The 15,885-nt window shown below is 40.3% G+C and overlaps 1 protein-coding gene across 1 annotated transcript; it reads left to right on the top strand.

Moving 5' to 3' along the window:
- Positions 1–5,239: 5,239 nt before the first annotated feature.
- MFSD9 (major facilitator superfamily domain containing 9) lies at positions 5,240–15,323 on the top strand. The gene is made up of 6 exons (XM_082480059.1): positions 5,240–5,373; positions 7,894–7,981; positions 9,301–9,344; positions 10,619–10,748; positions 12,618–12,827; positions 13,380–15,323. Exons 1-6 carry the CDS (start codon positions 5,254–5,256, stop codon positions 14,168–14,170), a joined length of 1,383 nt encoding a protein of 460 aa, XP_082336185.1. The 5' UTR covers positions 5,240–5,253; the 3' UTR covers positions 14,171–15,323.
- The last annotated feature ends 562 nt before the right edge of the window (positions 15,324–15,885 follow it).

Raw genomic sequence — 15,885 nt, 5'->3', positions numbered from 1 at the left:
TCACGTCTTACATTAAATCTACATCAGATAAAATAGGTAAAAATATGGGAAGGCACAATATTTTTTGATTGAGTGATAAAACTTATTGTTATGTGACGTCATAACAGTGATTGTTGTGTGATGAATCCATGTCACTGCAAGTTGGACAAGATAACTAGAACCATCAGAGGTAGAACAAGGTGCATATGAGTTCCTCGCATCCTTGGTGAGAGCTCTAAACTTTTCTGGCAATGATAGGAAAACCAGGTCAATACCATTAATGTTTCCTGCAGTGCTTTAAAGCAATGACTCACCCCTGTGTGAGATTTACACAGAAATTAATGAGTTGCCTAATTTTAGGAGGTGTTCCAGGCAGTTTCCCATGGAAACAGTTATGTGCCTGCACTCCAGAAATAGTCAGAAATTAAGAGTTTTACCCTTTGTTACCATTTTTATTGCTGTCTTACGTGGATCCTTCCACTGCAGGAAGCTGTTATGAATCTTGCTCTGAGGCCATAATTCCTTCCATCTACTGCACAGACAGTTTCTGGTACATATTTTTGGATTCTACTGAGGAAGCCTGAGGAACTAGCCTCCAGTCTTTTCTGTACGCTTCCAGCTTCTACAGAGCTCCCGAGGTGAAAAAAAACTAAAAATCATAGGTGCTCTGTGTGTGTGTGAAATAAGGGTACTGTAGTATGACATGAAATAGACTGGAGCCAAGAGGAGTCATTCAGGCCATCATCTGCTCCAGAGTAGGATCAACAGTATCTGAACCATTCCTAGCCTATTTATCTGTTAAACATCAATTGAAAGAAACATTATCTTAGTTACGCTGCCATGGAAAACTCCAGAAGGGGACAACTAGGCCTAATGCCTGAAATAATTCCTTCCTTTAACAAGATTTTTAGAAATGCTTTCAAAGTCACTCAGTCATGCCCACCAGCACTTACAGCTTTGAGGGAGGAGTCAATTAAAAGGTTTCTTTCCACATTCCTTCAATCTGCAGATCTTTTCAGAGAGATTACATTTTAAATGTCTTTCAAGATTAACAGCAGTTTCCAAACTCAGGTTCATTTACAGTACCTCTTAAAATGTTCTGGACCGCTGGATTGTAACTTCTACTGGGCTCAATTTGTATATGAAAAGTTGAAATGACTGTTGAATGTTACCCTAATGATCTGAAGCGGTAAACCAGAATGAAATAAGTCATTGTTAGATTTGCTATATTTGATGAAAAATTGTACATTTGGGGGTCTTGACCTTACCTATTTGTAATGCGTGAATCCAAGAAGATGTTCCATCTACCGCAACAAATTGCTGTAGTTGTCTTAGATCTGTCTTACAAAATTATTTTACGAACTTTACTTAAGAATTTATAAGGTTTAAAATTTTCTCCCTCACTGAAGGAACTAAAGGTCTTTTTCTTCAAAACTTTGTTAGATTTCAGATGACCTCCCTCGGCCCTTTCACTTTGGCTCAGAGCACATACAGCCACAGAGCTGGCTGAGGACAGGCAGCTGCCCACTGCCTCAGCCCCTTGCGTGGCAGGTGATGCCAAGAATTTACCACAGGGTTTTTTGTAAAGGGCTGCAGATTTCTCACCCCTTCTACTTATTAGCAAACTGAACCTCAGACATACTCTGCCGGACTAGTCATTTGAGGTAAGAACAGCCCACTAAGCAAGGCTGAGGACAGTCCAATCTCCAGCAGCCTGGCACTGTAAGAAACCTTCCTTCTACCATTAAAGTCTCTTTTTTTTAATCCTCTCCATTTATTCATCATTGATCTTCGGAACAGCAGAACTAGACACAACGCTGCACTAGTATTCAGACCAAAGAATTGACACAAAAGTAATAACGTTTTCCTGCTTTTCTACTTCAGGTTCCTCTATTTCTCATCAAAAGATGGAGTTTGCTTTTTGGGTCACAGAAGAGCGATTAAAATTTATGGTGACTGGTTATTTACTGTGACTACCAAGTTCACCTCGCAATCACTGATGGCCACAATGGAGAAGTGCACCCTCTAAGTGTGCATCATGCTTTGTTTCTAGCTGTGCTTTTACACTTAGAATACTTAATATATCATTAAAGCTGAGTATTCAGACTGTGCTGCGTCAGTAGTCTGCATAATTTTCCTGGACCTAGCATTATCCACAAAATCAGTAATTTTGATTCTACCTCTTCTTCCAGGTCATGGAAAAAGGGTTAGAAATGAGAGAACCATCTAGACATACCCTTCTTCAGGGAAGATCATCCATTCACAAGTACAGTCTGGAGACACATTAAACAATTCTGAATCCACATGCTGTTCACCATTTCTAAGTATATATTGTTCTCCTGTCTTAAGAACCACCCAGTACCAAGTCACACACCTTAAAGCAGCAACAAGTCAAATATCTTAAAGTAATGTGAGTGTACTATATAGTATCATTTTAATCAACCAACCACATAACTCTGCCCCCAACGATATTAGGCTGGTTCTGTTTCCCTTAAGACTGCAATACATGGTCCTCACTGTATTGCATTCCTTTAATTGTTAGTCAATTCCACTACCAGTCATACCACCACTTTATTTGGGAACCTCTATCTTAAGATTTATTTGGGTGCCTTTATCTTAAATTTTGTAATTGCAATGACAGAACATAAGTGGTAAGCTCTGAGGTAGCAGGAACCATCTGCCTTCAGTTCAAAGGCAGCAGAGATATTTACCATGCATATTAACGCCTTTTTCTTATATATCATCCAAAAGTAAACATGTAATATGCACAATTCCTTAATAAGAATTGCTTTAATAATCTAATAATTCAATCACCTAATCAAGTTTGCCAGTACAAAAGCAGTAAGATACCTGTTACAGGAAAAGACAGGTATATGTTTTCTAAATTTTTTTTTTTTCCTCTGTGAATAGTTTGCACTGACAATGTTATTGGAGCAACAAAAAGCTCAGTTATTCTCTGTTTTACAAGACATTCTGCATGGACATAGCTTGAAATAATAGACAAAACTAAGAAAGAGTTTTCATTGCCAGGGAATTCAATATTCCTGCCTACAATATTTTGTCCCCATTATATTAGATCATTTTTATCTTCAGAATGTAAGAAGAATGCAGAATTGCTAACTCTGGTTTCTGAGACTGACATTTACACTGAACCTCAAAAATTTCACTTGGGCTTAGTGTTTGTAAAAAAGTCAACTTGCCTTATAGGCCAAGAACAGTATCTAAACCTTTGCAACATCTTTTAATCATCCACCTCTTGAATAGTTACCTCTGATAAATCTTAAGGCCTCTTCCATTTCTTCTATCAGAGTTAAAATGAGCAAGGGTAAAATTAGTGCAATATTGAGCACACAATGTCGTGTCAATTCCCATGATGGTCTAATATTTCAGTATCTTGTAACCATTTTGTCTATTTCAGAGAAACTGCATGCAACTGTGATCTCCATTAATGTTATATTCAGAATTTTAAAAATCTCACTGAGATGATTTGTTATTCAAAGTGCCCTCAGAGAGCTAAATTAATAGGATGCATTGGTTAAGCTAACTATAAAATATCATAGCCACTGAGATATTAAACAACTGAATTATTCTGGAGACTGACATCTTTGTCCCTGTGGATATGCTGGGCGAAGATTTGCCTTGGTATCTTATAAATAAGCTGTGCCTCTAAGAATATGTCTCTCTTTCCAGTTTTTGGCGGGGTTTTTTTGAGCTTAATTCTTCATAATCATAAGGAAAACCACATTACCATCTTCAATCTGTTGAAAACCCTTGATACTGTGATATTTATTTCTCCTGAAAACACAAAGATGGAACTGAAGTTATCCTACTGTCAGTTATTGATTGATCATTCTCAAACTTTATCAATTGGTGCTAACATTTAAAATTTAAAAGTCATCATTTTCCAAAAGCTTCTTCTTAATGGTAATTAAAAAAACGATAAAACACCTCCTGTTCCCTGGATCAGTTGTCCCTTGTGCATTGCTGCGTTGTTTTGGGTTTTTTTTAAAGTATTTAAAACTGCAGCCCTTTCATTAATCCCTGGCCTAGCAGCTATATAAAAAAATCATTTCTGCCTCCAACATAAAGGTATTTTACATGTGACAATCACTTCCACCTGTGCATCTCAGAGACCTAAGAGTGGTGTTTTAATTCTTTGCAGGCAAATACGTTATAACATAATAGCCGCACACAATTCCAGCTATCCCTGACTTCACAAAATCACAGAATGGTCAGGGTTGGAAGGGACCTCTGGACATCATCTAGCCCAACCCCGCTGCCACAGCAGGATCACCTACAGCAGGTTACACAGGATGGCGTCCAGGCAGGTTTTGAATGTCTCCAGAGTCAGAGACTCCACCACCCCTCCGGGCAGCCTGCTCCAGCGCTCTGCCACCCTCAAAGTAAAGAAGTTCCTCCTCATGTTTAGACGGAACTTCCCATGTTCAAGTTTGTGACCGTTACCTCTTGTCCTATCAGTGGGCACCCCTGAAAAAAGACTGTTCCCATCCACCTGGCACCCTCCCTTTAAATATTTATAAGTATTTATAAGATTCCCCCCTCCCCCAGTCATCTTTTCTCTAGAAAACAGAAACGCAGCACAGCAACGTAGATGCTACGCAGAAAGAGGGATGCCCCTCTTCCCCAGCTCAGTGCCACAACCACCAGCCACGCACCAAGGCAGGAAAAACACTCTGCCATCAGAAACACCTGACAAAGGCACCGGGCTGAGCCCCGTGAGAGGGCCAAGCAACAGCAGCAGCGGTGTGACACTGCCACTCGTCCCTGTGAAGGAGGCAGGCTCAGAGGTGCACAGGTTCAAAAGTCACCTTTCTACTGCAACCGAGGGAAGGGTCCAGGTGACCCATTACCACGCTCCTAGGGTACGTTTCTGCCCCTAATACCCCTCCACCCTGTTTAGCTCTTCCTGCTCTCCTCAGAGCCTCAAGCCCTGAGGTGAGGGGTTGCAGAACTCTCCGCGTACAGAGAAGTGAGAAGAGGCGGGAAGGGCAGCATGTAGAGAACGGCGGGGATCCCGACGGCCTCCCAAACCTGCAGGGATCCTTATTCCTCCTCCTCGCCTGAAAAAGAGGAAACACGAAGAATACGCTCGTTAACGCCAACAAAACACCAGCGTTTGCCCCCAGCTCCCTGCCCCGCCGCCTCCATGTTCCCGCCGCGCCGCCAGCGCCGCGCATGCCCAGTGCCAGCACCGCCGCCACCGCCACGCCGCCGGCCGCGACGGGGCGCAGGCCCGCCGCCGCCGCTGGCCGGATGGAGGAGGTGGCGGCGGCAGGGGAGGAGGAGGATGGAGGCCGGGGAACCGCGGGGACCCCGGCGGCAGCGGCGGCGTCCGGCCGCTTCGTGCGGTGCCTTTACGTGGTGGGGTTCCTGGTAAGCGGGGAGATGGCGGGGGGGGGAGAGGCGGCGGGGGAGCTCTTCCGGCGCGGCCTGGGAGGGGAAGTAATTCTCTCGGCGCCCCACACGAGCCGCTGCCCGGCCCCACTGCGGCCGTTGGAGGGGCTGTGGTCGAGGCGGGAGAGGGGTGGGCGGCCGCCCCCCCGCAGCCGTGAGGTCCCCTCAGGGTTGTCAGGAGACGCTGCGGGGATCGAGGCGAAACGGCCTCAGGATGCGCCCGGGGCGGTTTAGGTTGGATATTGGGAGAAATTTCTTCACCGAAAGGGTTGTCAAGCATTGGAACAGGCTGCCCGGGGAAGTGGTGAAGTCACTATCCCTAGGGGTGTTTAAAAGACGTGTAGATGTGGCGCTGAGGGACATGGTTTGGCGGTGGGGAGGTCGGTCGGGGACCCCCGCGCACCCCCCTCCGGCCGGCGGCAAAGGCCGCGGGGAAGGCTGAACGCCCCGGGGCTGCTCCTGATAAGGCTGCTGGGTTTTGAGGTACGTCGCTTCACGTGCTTTTTTGGAGTTTGAACCTTTGGAGCGATGGTGGTTTGGAGCGGCTGCGGTGTTTTTAACGTGCCAGCAGTCGTGCGGCCCGATAAAAAGGTGAATGAAATGTAGTTGCTCAGCGCCCTTTAAAGCCAAGTGTTGCCTTAAGCTTATCAGAGAGCTCTTTCTTGTTTCCTTCGTATATCAATGCTTAGTGTAAACTAAAAAAAATAAATAAAAAAAACCCAAAACCAAACAAAACAAATCCACGCAACCCCTCCCCCACAAAAAATCCCAACCCTGTGCTTTTTTCTTAAAAAAAATAAAAAAAAAAAAGCCACAAAAACAACCTTTCTGACCTTACTGAAAGATCATAATGTATAGACTTTAAGGAAAGGTTGTATTCATGAGCCTTGAAAAAATGTCATTTAATTAATTTAAAATTAAAAGGGATAACTTGGAAAATTAATACAAAATGAGTAAGAATTTGCACTGTGAAGTGTAGATATATTCTCTTACCTACATTTAGCTTGGGCAGTAGAAACAATCTAGTTGGTTTGGGTCCTGGGGCAAACGTTCTAGGAAAAGGGGCATTAGAACAAGCTTTGCTTCTTAGCTCACTTTCAAACACTGTGGTTCTCCAGCCCTCTAATACCTTGCTGACACCAAGCCGGAGTACACACTGAAATCAACCAAGAAGTGAGTGTCTTTTTAGAGGGTGTAGAGTGTGGTGAAATACCACAATAAAGAGCTGTTGTCTGCGATGCAAGCTTCCTGTTATGAGGCAAATATAGGGTATTTATCAGTTGATATCAGAAATTATAGGTGAAATGAAAAATAACTACCCATCTAGGATACTGGTTAATGGGTCTTGCTCTACCTGCGTGCCTGTGACAAGTCCAGTACTGCTGGGGTATATTCTGAGACTTGTCCTTTTTAATGTCTCTATTGATGATGTGACTCAGGTCATTGAACCTCTCTTCAGGTTTGCAGATAGCACCTAAGATTGTGTTATTGAAGATGTTTGTAAGTCGTGTGCTCTGTTTGCTTATGCTAATGTATTTAATAATGATTCTAAACTTGTAAGTCTCGGTTTCAGCCATCAAAAGATACTTTAGTGACAGACTGTGAGAATTTACTTAGTGATACGCATTGTTACAGTGATTCAGGCTTTGGGTGTGCTATGAAGTGCTAGTCAAATTAAGCTCAAGCAGTCACTGATAAAAGGTAATCTTGCTCCAGTACATCTTTTGTAAGGCTCTGCTCTGGCACTGTATGCTGTGCCAGGTGGTAGTAGTGGAAGAACTACTGGGTCAATGTGCTTAGTTTAACAAAAGATAAAAAATCAAAAGGAATAAGTAGGAGATTCTTATACTGTTGAGGATGGACCAGTGTCCTTTGCCCTCCTCTTACAAAACATTCTTCACTTACGCTTTTCCCTTTTTCTTTTTTTTCATGTTTCTGTCTTTTCACTACATTTCTTAAGTTATACATAAAGGCAGTCTGTAGGTAGGTTTAGATCTACCATAGTTTCTTCCACATTGTCACTGAGAGTTAAAATACTGTAAATTTTCCAAATATACTCTGCACAAGTAAAAAGTATTTTTAGGTGATTGAAATTACAGACCGCTTTGAATTTAAAATACTGGTATGAAGTACTTTTCTTGTTAAACAGATGAAGTTTAATATATACGAAAAGAATACTTAATGTTTAAATATATATCTTCAGAATTATCGTATCTGGAGATCCAATTAGATAGATTAGATTAGAATTGTATTTTCATAGTTTTAACTCCTCTGTGAGGCCATCCTTTATCTTTCAGTTTGTGTTTTTGTAATTTTGTACATACTGGATGCATTGTAGAGGTTACAACATACCACTTAGGCCATGGAAAATTTTCTTTTGATCTTGTCTTGAAATGGAAGTAATTTATTTTTTTAAAAAATATTGACTGTTATTAAGACAGTTTGTCATCACTTTTGTAAAAGTGTCAGTTATTAAAACTTTTCCTGCCTTCTTTTCAGGATTTATTTGGTGTGAGCATGGTTGTTCCTTTAATGAACCTTCATATCAAATCTCTAGGAGCAAGTCATACAGTTGCTGGAATAATAGGTGAGTGGCAGTACTTGAATGATTTACTCAAGAATAAGATAATGTGAACTGGATTATGCCTTACTGCAAATTGGACATTGTAACATAATTCTTCCCTGCTAGTAGCATAATAAATAGTAATGCCAAATTCCAAGTAAAACTGTAAGGGCAGCCATACTGTGTTAGACCCAAAGACCTGTCCAAACTTGCATTCTGAGAGTAGCCAAAAGCAGATGGTTGGGAAAGAGCATACTTGGAAAGAATAAGGAAGTCTTGCAGTGATATTTGTACAGATGCTTTTCCAGCATCCAAGAATTCACAGCTCAGCACCTTTGGGAGCTGGAGGTGTTGCTTTTACTTTTATTGTTATTTACAGGCTTTGCAAACAGTACTTCTGCAGCTGGTTCTCCTGAACTTTCCAAAGCCTGTGATTGCTCCTAGTTTGATTAAATTCCTTGCAGCTGTCTTTTTGGCAAAACATTTATCATCTTTAAGGAGTGTTTACAAGTAAATTCTGAAGGTTTGTAATTTTATCTTAAAAATGAAGTGGCAAGATGAAGTTCCATGGTTCTAAAGTTTTTATTTATATCTTATGGTACTGTTTATGGTTTGTAATGATACAACTGTGATATTCTTCATAGCTACGTGTGGCTGACATGTGCTCTGTTATTCATTTTTTTATTACCTTGCTTTTTTATCTTGGATTAAATTTAGCAGTTTTCATGAAATAATTCTGGTTCTGCTCTCAGTATTGTCAGAGTATTATTTTAAGCAGCAATTCGTCAAAAATTGTTTTCGTTTCAACAGTCTGCTTTGATTTTTAGCTTTACAAGAAACTGGATTTTGAGGTGTAGTCTTATAAATGAAAGAAGCTGACAGATGTTTCTCTCTGCTTCTCTTTGCTGCTTCTCTTCTGTTACTAACTGTTGCTAAACTTTTACCCTCCAAAAGGAAAGAATAGGGTCTGTGGTTTTTTCAGGGCTTCTGTGGTGCCTTGTAATAGGTTGAAGTGCAAAGTGGAAAGTATTTAGTGCCTCCCAGTAATGAAATTCTCTCCTGATTCTGAGAAGGCGATTATAAATGACAAGATCTGTTTCGTTTAATACACCGTACTAAGCAACATCCTTCTTCATTACATAGTTGTACATGTGTTCAGCAGGAACTATTTCCTTTGTTATGCACTGAACTCCACCCTCTGTCCTGCTCGCTCTTCCTATTGTTCTAGTAAATTATTCCCAGTGTTTCTCATGTTTTGCAGTTAAAAATTTTGTGCAGTTTTCATTTTTTTAGAAAAAAATCAGTTTAGTTTTTAACATTGGTATTTTACTTATGTGTTTTAGGATCTCTGTATGGTATAATGCAACTATTTTCCAGCACGTTTGTGGTGAGTTCTAACACTGTATTCCTAAGCATGTTGGTATTTCTATGGATTTTAGGGGAAAAAAGGATGAGGTTAATAATAGGGTCTCTTGAAATGCTTGAAACGCTTATAGTATTCATGTAAGCATTTTTGGTTGGTGGAGCCAGTTTTCACTGTGTGTGGAAGATGTTTGTTTCATTTATAAGGAATTATAAATTTTTTCACAACAGAATACGGTCTTTAGACAAAAACTAGAATCTAGATTTGTGCTCAGTGATACGTTACGGAGCACATCTGAGTCACAGAGGGTTCTCTTCAGCGTTGGTGCTAGTAAAGCAGTTTTTTTCAATGTAGTAGCCTGTCCAAAAAGCAGTCTCACAAGTCAACTCTTCATAAATTATCTAGAGTTTGCTTTCCTGCTTAATGAGTACTGCCCTGTAATTTGCCATGTGGCCTAAAGTCATGTATTATGCCTTTGAGCTTTGTTTGGTTTTGTTTCCTATTAGCTTTTCATTTTTAACATCCTAATCTAAGCAAGAGTGCAAAGACTAAACATCAAAGCTGAACCTCTTGAATGTATGCTTTACCTATCAATACCTTAGATCCCTATATGTAGCCAGGAGCACCTTTAATATTACCCTGGTACCTCCTAGCTTTCAAGAGAGCAGATTTTGAGCATCTCATGGAAAAAAAACGCTTTCAGAGTTTGTTACACAGGCTATCTGGGATAATTTGCTTCTATAATCTTGTGGCATTTTATTTGAACTGCAAGACTATTGCCTACTTTCTTAAAAAACTTCCTGTTTGGAATCCAGCTGATTTATAAGTATGCTACATGCAAATTTACTGTTTGCCCTTCTCATAAATACTTCCTATTTTTCTGCATTCAGATGGCTAAGATCATTCCTTTTAGGATGCTCAACAAGTGTCTAGTACATAGTGACCACTGTTGCAAAGAAATATTTGTGGTCAGTTGTGATAACATTTGCAGAGCTACTGGTAGTTCATTGTGTTTATTGCAGGATTGTATTTTTAAGAGAGAGACATTATTTTAAAAAAAGCTGTATGCATGACATGAAATGGAATGATAGTTTCAGCAGGTGCACTGCCAGCAGGGCAGAACTCTGCTCATCACTTCCAGATTTTGAGCACTTAGGAACGTTGTGTCACAAGCTTATTAAGATTTCATTTGCAGTCCTTTGATCTCTTTTTCTCAATTTAATTTAGAAGTACTGATTGCTCACTATACATAGTTAAATGTTATAAAAAGCTAATCTTAATTTCCTGCTTTATGAAAGGGCTGCTGGAGTGATATAGTAGGAAGACGGTATTCCCTGCTTGCTTGTATTCTTCTCAGTGCACTGGGCTATTTCCTTCTTGGAACATCCACCACTGTGTTCCTGTTTGCCATTTCTAGAGTCCCTGTAGGTGAGTAAACGCTTGGCATTTTTTAGTTTAAATTTCCTGTAGTCTCAGGTTCAGAATTACTACCATAGAAATTGTGGTATGTGGATGGCTACATAGCATTGTCATCCAGCAGCACCAACTGAACCTTAGTAATAGAAAAATCTTTACAAATCAAACCTTCTCATGACTTTTTCTGAAAATAATTTAAAATGAATACTCAAAAACTGTCACAACTTTTATGTCACCTTGAGTGGCTGACTTTTATGAGAATATGAGTGCAGCAGTTCCTTGAGAGAGAGGCTATTGTAAGGTTAGTCGTAACAGGTAAACAGTACACCAGACCACTGCTGGAAATCTTGTCCTGCACTTGCAATGCAGAATGGAATGATACGTGCATTATTGTTTTTTCTCATGCTGAAAATAAACCTCAAATTGATACTAGAAAATTTGGCTGAAATTTTAGGTCACTGCTTCAACAGAATATTTATGTTGTGCAAAAGCCTGTACATTTTCAGCACTGGTACCAAGTTTGTGCTGGGGTTCATATCAGAGTTCTTACAATAGCTGAACACCTTTTGCTTGTATTCTGATGTAATAAGCACTGCTGCTGCTGTGAACACGTCTACTAAAGGACACTTTTCACGGCCCATAGTCTTGATTTAGAAACCGTCTATATTGTTTCTTAATTTAAAGACAATTTGCTAATGAATTCTTTGGTTGATATTTGACTGCTTAGTAGAGATAATACTTTTTAATGCTAACAGCACTGAGTGTGACAGCATTACTCTGGTTAGAGGGAAGGAGCATAAAAGATTGCAGTATTAGTATTCCTGCAATATGCTTACCCTTCTGTGCTCCTCTTTTGCCACCCACCAGTGTCCCATATGAATTTGGTATGTTACAATCCTGGAAATCTCCATGCTCAACAAAGTTGGTACAGAGCTATGTTCATAAACAGACAAGCCATTCCTACTCAACCATTACCCACCCACAAGTTCCTATTTTAGCGGCTGTTTTATTCCTAGTGTGCTTGAGCACTCGGCTAAGTTACTTCTTCTTTTGGCAGGGATGCAGGGGCACTCCTTCAACACAGATGTGTGAATAATTTTGATTCCTAAGTCCAAATCCTTGAACAGCTGTGGCCCAACACGCTGCTGGAATCTAGCATTGAAGAATTTGTGGTTTATGGAATCTTAAAAATAGATTGGGGTGCATCAAGAAGAGTGTGGCCAGCAGGTAGAGGGAGGTCATCCTCCCCCTCTACTCTGCCCTGTTGAGGCTGCATCTGGAGTACTGTGTCCAGTTCTGGTCTCCCCTGTTCAAGAAGGACAGGGAACTGCTGGAGAGGGTCCAGCAAAGAGCTACTAAGATGATTAGGGGATTGGAGCATCTTTCTTATGAGGAAAGGCTGAGGGACTTGGGTCGTTTTAGTCTAGAGAAGAGATTACTGAGGGGGGATATTATCAGTTCTTACAAATACTTAAAGGGAGGGTGCCAGGTAGATGAGAAGTCTTTTTTCAGTGGTGTCCAGTGATAGAACAAGAGGTAACGGGCACAGACTTGAACATAGGAAGTTACATCTTAACATGAGGAGGAATTTCTTTACTTTGAGGGTGGCTGAGCACTGGAACAGGCTGCCCAGAGAGGCTGTGGAGTCTTTGACTCTAGAGACGTTCAAAACCTGCCTGGACGCCATCCTGTGCAACCTGCTGTAGGTGACCCTGCTCTGGCAGGGGGGTTGGACTAGATGATGTCCAGACGTCCCTTCCAACCCTGACCATTCTGGGATTCTGTGATTTTGAGCATTGATATATCAGATAGCTTCTGTCATTTAAAATCTTTTGGACTGAGAGATACATGTTTTATTATTTTGTTTATATTATGTTGCAGGTATTTTCAAACACACGCTCTCCATCTCTAAAGCCCTGCTTTCTGACTTGGTTTCTGAGAGAGACCGCCCTTTAGTAATGGGACGCTTCAATGCAGCGTCTAGCGTGGGCTTCATTCTGGGGCCTGTTGTTGGTGGCTACCTTACAGAGTTGGAAGACGGCTTTTATCAAACATCTTTCATCTGTGCCTCTATCTTTGTTCTGAATGCTGGTAAGTTGTATGTCATATTTTGCATCTTGGGTCTCTTCATTCCCCACTTTTGCTTTTTTATGCCATTTGTAATACCGTGAATTCATGGTGTGTTTATCATCTATGGCATACATGTTCTGTATACCGGCCCTACCCTTTAAATTTGAACCTGTGTGGAAGGGTGGAAATTTTGAAACCGTTAACCTCCAGATGCTTCCCCTTTGTATTGTATGTATCACTTTTACATTTGGATACAGAAATGGGAATTTTTAATGTGCCCAAAGATGAAGACTAGAAATCAGAATTTTGGCTTTAGCTATTGAATATGTTTATGTGTTGTGAGTGGGACATCTCGGTGTGTTCCTTTCTTGCTTTCACCGCATTTAAAATAGAACTGAATCTACTGTGAACAACAGTAGATTTAATCTTTGTAATTTTTTAAAGTGGAATGATTGTTGAAATATTTTTTAAATTTTGATCTTTACATCAAGTAAAATGTTGCAATCAGACTAATGTCTTCCATGTAAAGCTAATGCAATTGGATTAAATCAACTAATTTCTTGATCTATGTAGGTCTTGTCTGGATGTTACCCTGGAGTGAAGAAAACACTGGCGATAGGGAACATCAACAAGGCAGCAAAGGAATGGACCGTTTCTCAGCAAAAGCGAATCATGACCTGCACTCGAAATCAGCAAGTAATGGAGCTGTGGCAAGCAATAGTCTTTTCAAGTCTCCGTGGGTACAAGTTGCAACAGTGCTGAAGAGGATTAAAGGAATTGCGTGCTCTGATCTGTGGGATATATTTTTAGTGCGGTTGCTGATGTCTGTTGCTATACTGCTGTACTACAGTAATTTTAGTCTGGCCTTGGATGAGAGATTTGGGGTGAAACCCTTGTTTGCTGGATACCTAATGAGCTATAGCAGTGCACTTGGAGTCCTGGCTGGTTGTCTGCTCGGACCAATAACAAGACTCTATCAGTACAACACTTACAGAATTTTGTTGCACTCCAGCACTCTTACCTGCACATTGATTCTCCTGTATGCATCAGCGCTGAGCATATGGATGGTCATTTTGTCTTCCACGTTCTTAGCCTTTTCAACTACTATAGGTCGTACTTGTATCATTGATCTTGAATTGACCATTGGTGGGAATGAGGCCAGTGGTACGCTCCTAGGTGTTGGACAGTCTGTGACATCAGTGGGACGTATAGTTGCTCCGCTCCTTTCTGGAATTGCTCAGGAGTTCAGTCCTTGTGGCCCTCCAAGTCTAGGTGTTGGACTAGCCTTAGTAGCTATTCTGATAATGAATGCGAACAAACAAAAATATTGTAGCCGTGGAAACGTTAAGTTAAAAAATCAATAGCTGCAAATTTGGATTGCATCAATGTATCTTACAGGAGAGGCAGAGTGAATTAACCTGGGGCGATGCTTACACTTGCCAGACTTGTACAGTGATAACAGAATCTTTTAAGAGGGCACACTATGTTCACTTGGAGGCAAGTACATATAACTATTTCTGCTGCAGGGATGTTAATTCTAGAAAATGTTATTCTAACTGGTAGCACTAGAATACTTGCTAGAGGGACAGTTGTTGCTGTATTGTACTGGCTGAGGTTTTTGCATGGATTTTTCACCTTTTCGAAGGGAAAGAAAGAATGACACGAAATACACAAATCCTGCTTGTAGCTTACATTTGAAACAGTGTTTAGATTGATAGATTGTTAAAAGACATAAATCGATTCTTATTATTTAATGAGAAGTGAATTTTTATTATTTAATCAGAAGGAAAATTTGCAATATGGCTCGTCAGCCTTAATTTCTTATGCTTTGGTCTGCTGCCATTTGTCTGCTGTGACAGTAGCTTAATTAACAGGGTGTTTGCTTATGTGATTTTGTTAAGCATTCTTTGTCTACAAAACTTGCTGCACAGCATGATTAGGCACCTTGGGGTAGTCATCCAACCCCTGCTGAGTCCTGGTCTGTCCCAGGTAACAGACTTGGGTATATGCTGATTTCATGTATTAGAAGGCCTAAAACGGACAATTTTAGAATAATGCAGAGTCATTCAGACTGAAAATGAGACTGAACATAAGCTTTATTGAAACTTGAACTGGTGGTTGCTTTTTAGTAATAACTCCTATTGAGAAACTTTGTCATAAATTATTTGTTAATATTTCCTGTGCAATTTTTCTACCTTCATTTTAAAAATAAATTTGTTTCTTAATTCTTTTGAATGACTGTTAAAGGTGTGCTGAAGCAACTAGCAGTAGTTCATGGATCTGGATTAATGCATTCTCTCTCATCTGTGGAGGCATAAGTGACATTTCAGTGACAAGAGAAAAACTGTTTATTTGTTGGTATTTTAGTTATTTATCTGTGCTGCTTAAATAATGAGAGGTTACTTACTCTCAGAGCTATACTGAGAGTTGTAGCACTCTCCTGTGCTATTTACTGTTTGAGCTCATATTATTTGCCCGTCACCTTATGCATTTCATTTGAAACAAACGAAAAATATATTTTGCGCTGATAATGTTCCATATGCTTTTCCTAGTATTACTTGATGAAAGCACAAAGTCAACAATGCATAACTGCTGGGGATTATCTTTTTTTATTAAAAAAAATTTAGTTATCTCCTTGAACATATCTGTGCAAATAGTGCTGCTTCAGGAGAGTCATAGATGTTGGTTTGCATTTTTTATTTTTATTTTCTTTACCTTTCCCAGTGCCTACTATCATTTAAATCCTTCTTGACACCTCAGTGATTCCAGTGGCAGCACCGTGGGAATATGTATAGAACTCTGAGTGGTTTTAATTTATATTGACATAATGAGTGTGTGTCTTATTACTGCTATGATTTCAGTACATATCCTCAGAGTTCATTATGCTAATAATCTGTGTTTCATTTCTCCCTAGGAACCTGAGGTATTTTCAAGTGTCTTATCTCCTCTTGTCTTGCTTGGTAGATGTCCCAAAACATAGTTGCCCTAAATTTCCTGTTTTCTTTCTTTCCATTGTTTAAAAAATATTTTCATGTATTTTACCCAAAAACACCCTTTTGTAACTTTTTGCAACTATAGC

This window comes from Vanellus vanellus, assembly GCF_965231255.1.
Source record: "Vanellus vanellus genome assembly, chromosome: 1".
Classification (NCBI taxonomy): Eukaryota; Metazoa; Chordata; class Aves; order Charadriiformes; family Charadriidae; genus Vanellus; species Vanellus vanellus.
Note: the sequence above shows the minus strand (reverse complement) of the source record. Positions and strands in the feature narration are given on the sequence as shown.

Bases quoted from the DNA above. Each gene is read 5' to 3' on its own strand.
- MFSD9 (XM_082480059.1), top strand. From the start codon at position 5,254: ATGGAGGAGGTGGCGGCGGCAGGGGAGGAGGAGGATGGAGGCCGGGGA. The intron at 7,982-9,300 runs GTGAGTGGCAGT...TATGTGTTTTAG, and splicing joins TACAGTTGCTGGAATAATAG to GATCTCTGTATGGTATAATG. The intron at 12,828-13,379 runs GTAAGTTGTATG...TGATCTATGTAG, and splicing joins TATCTTTGTTCTGAATGCTG to GTCTTGTCTGGATGTTACCC.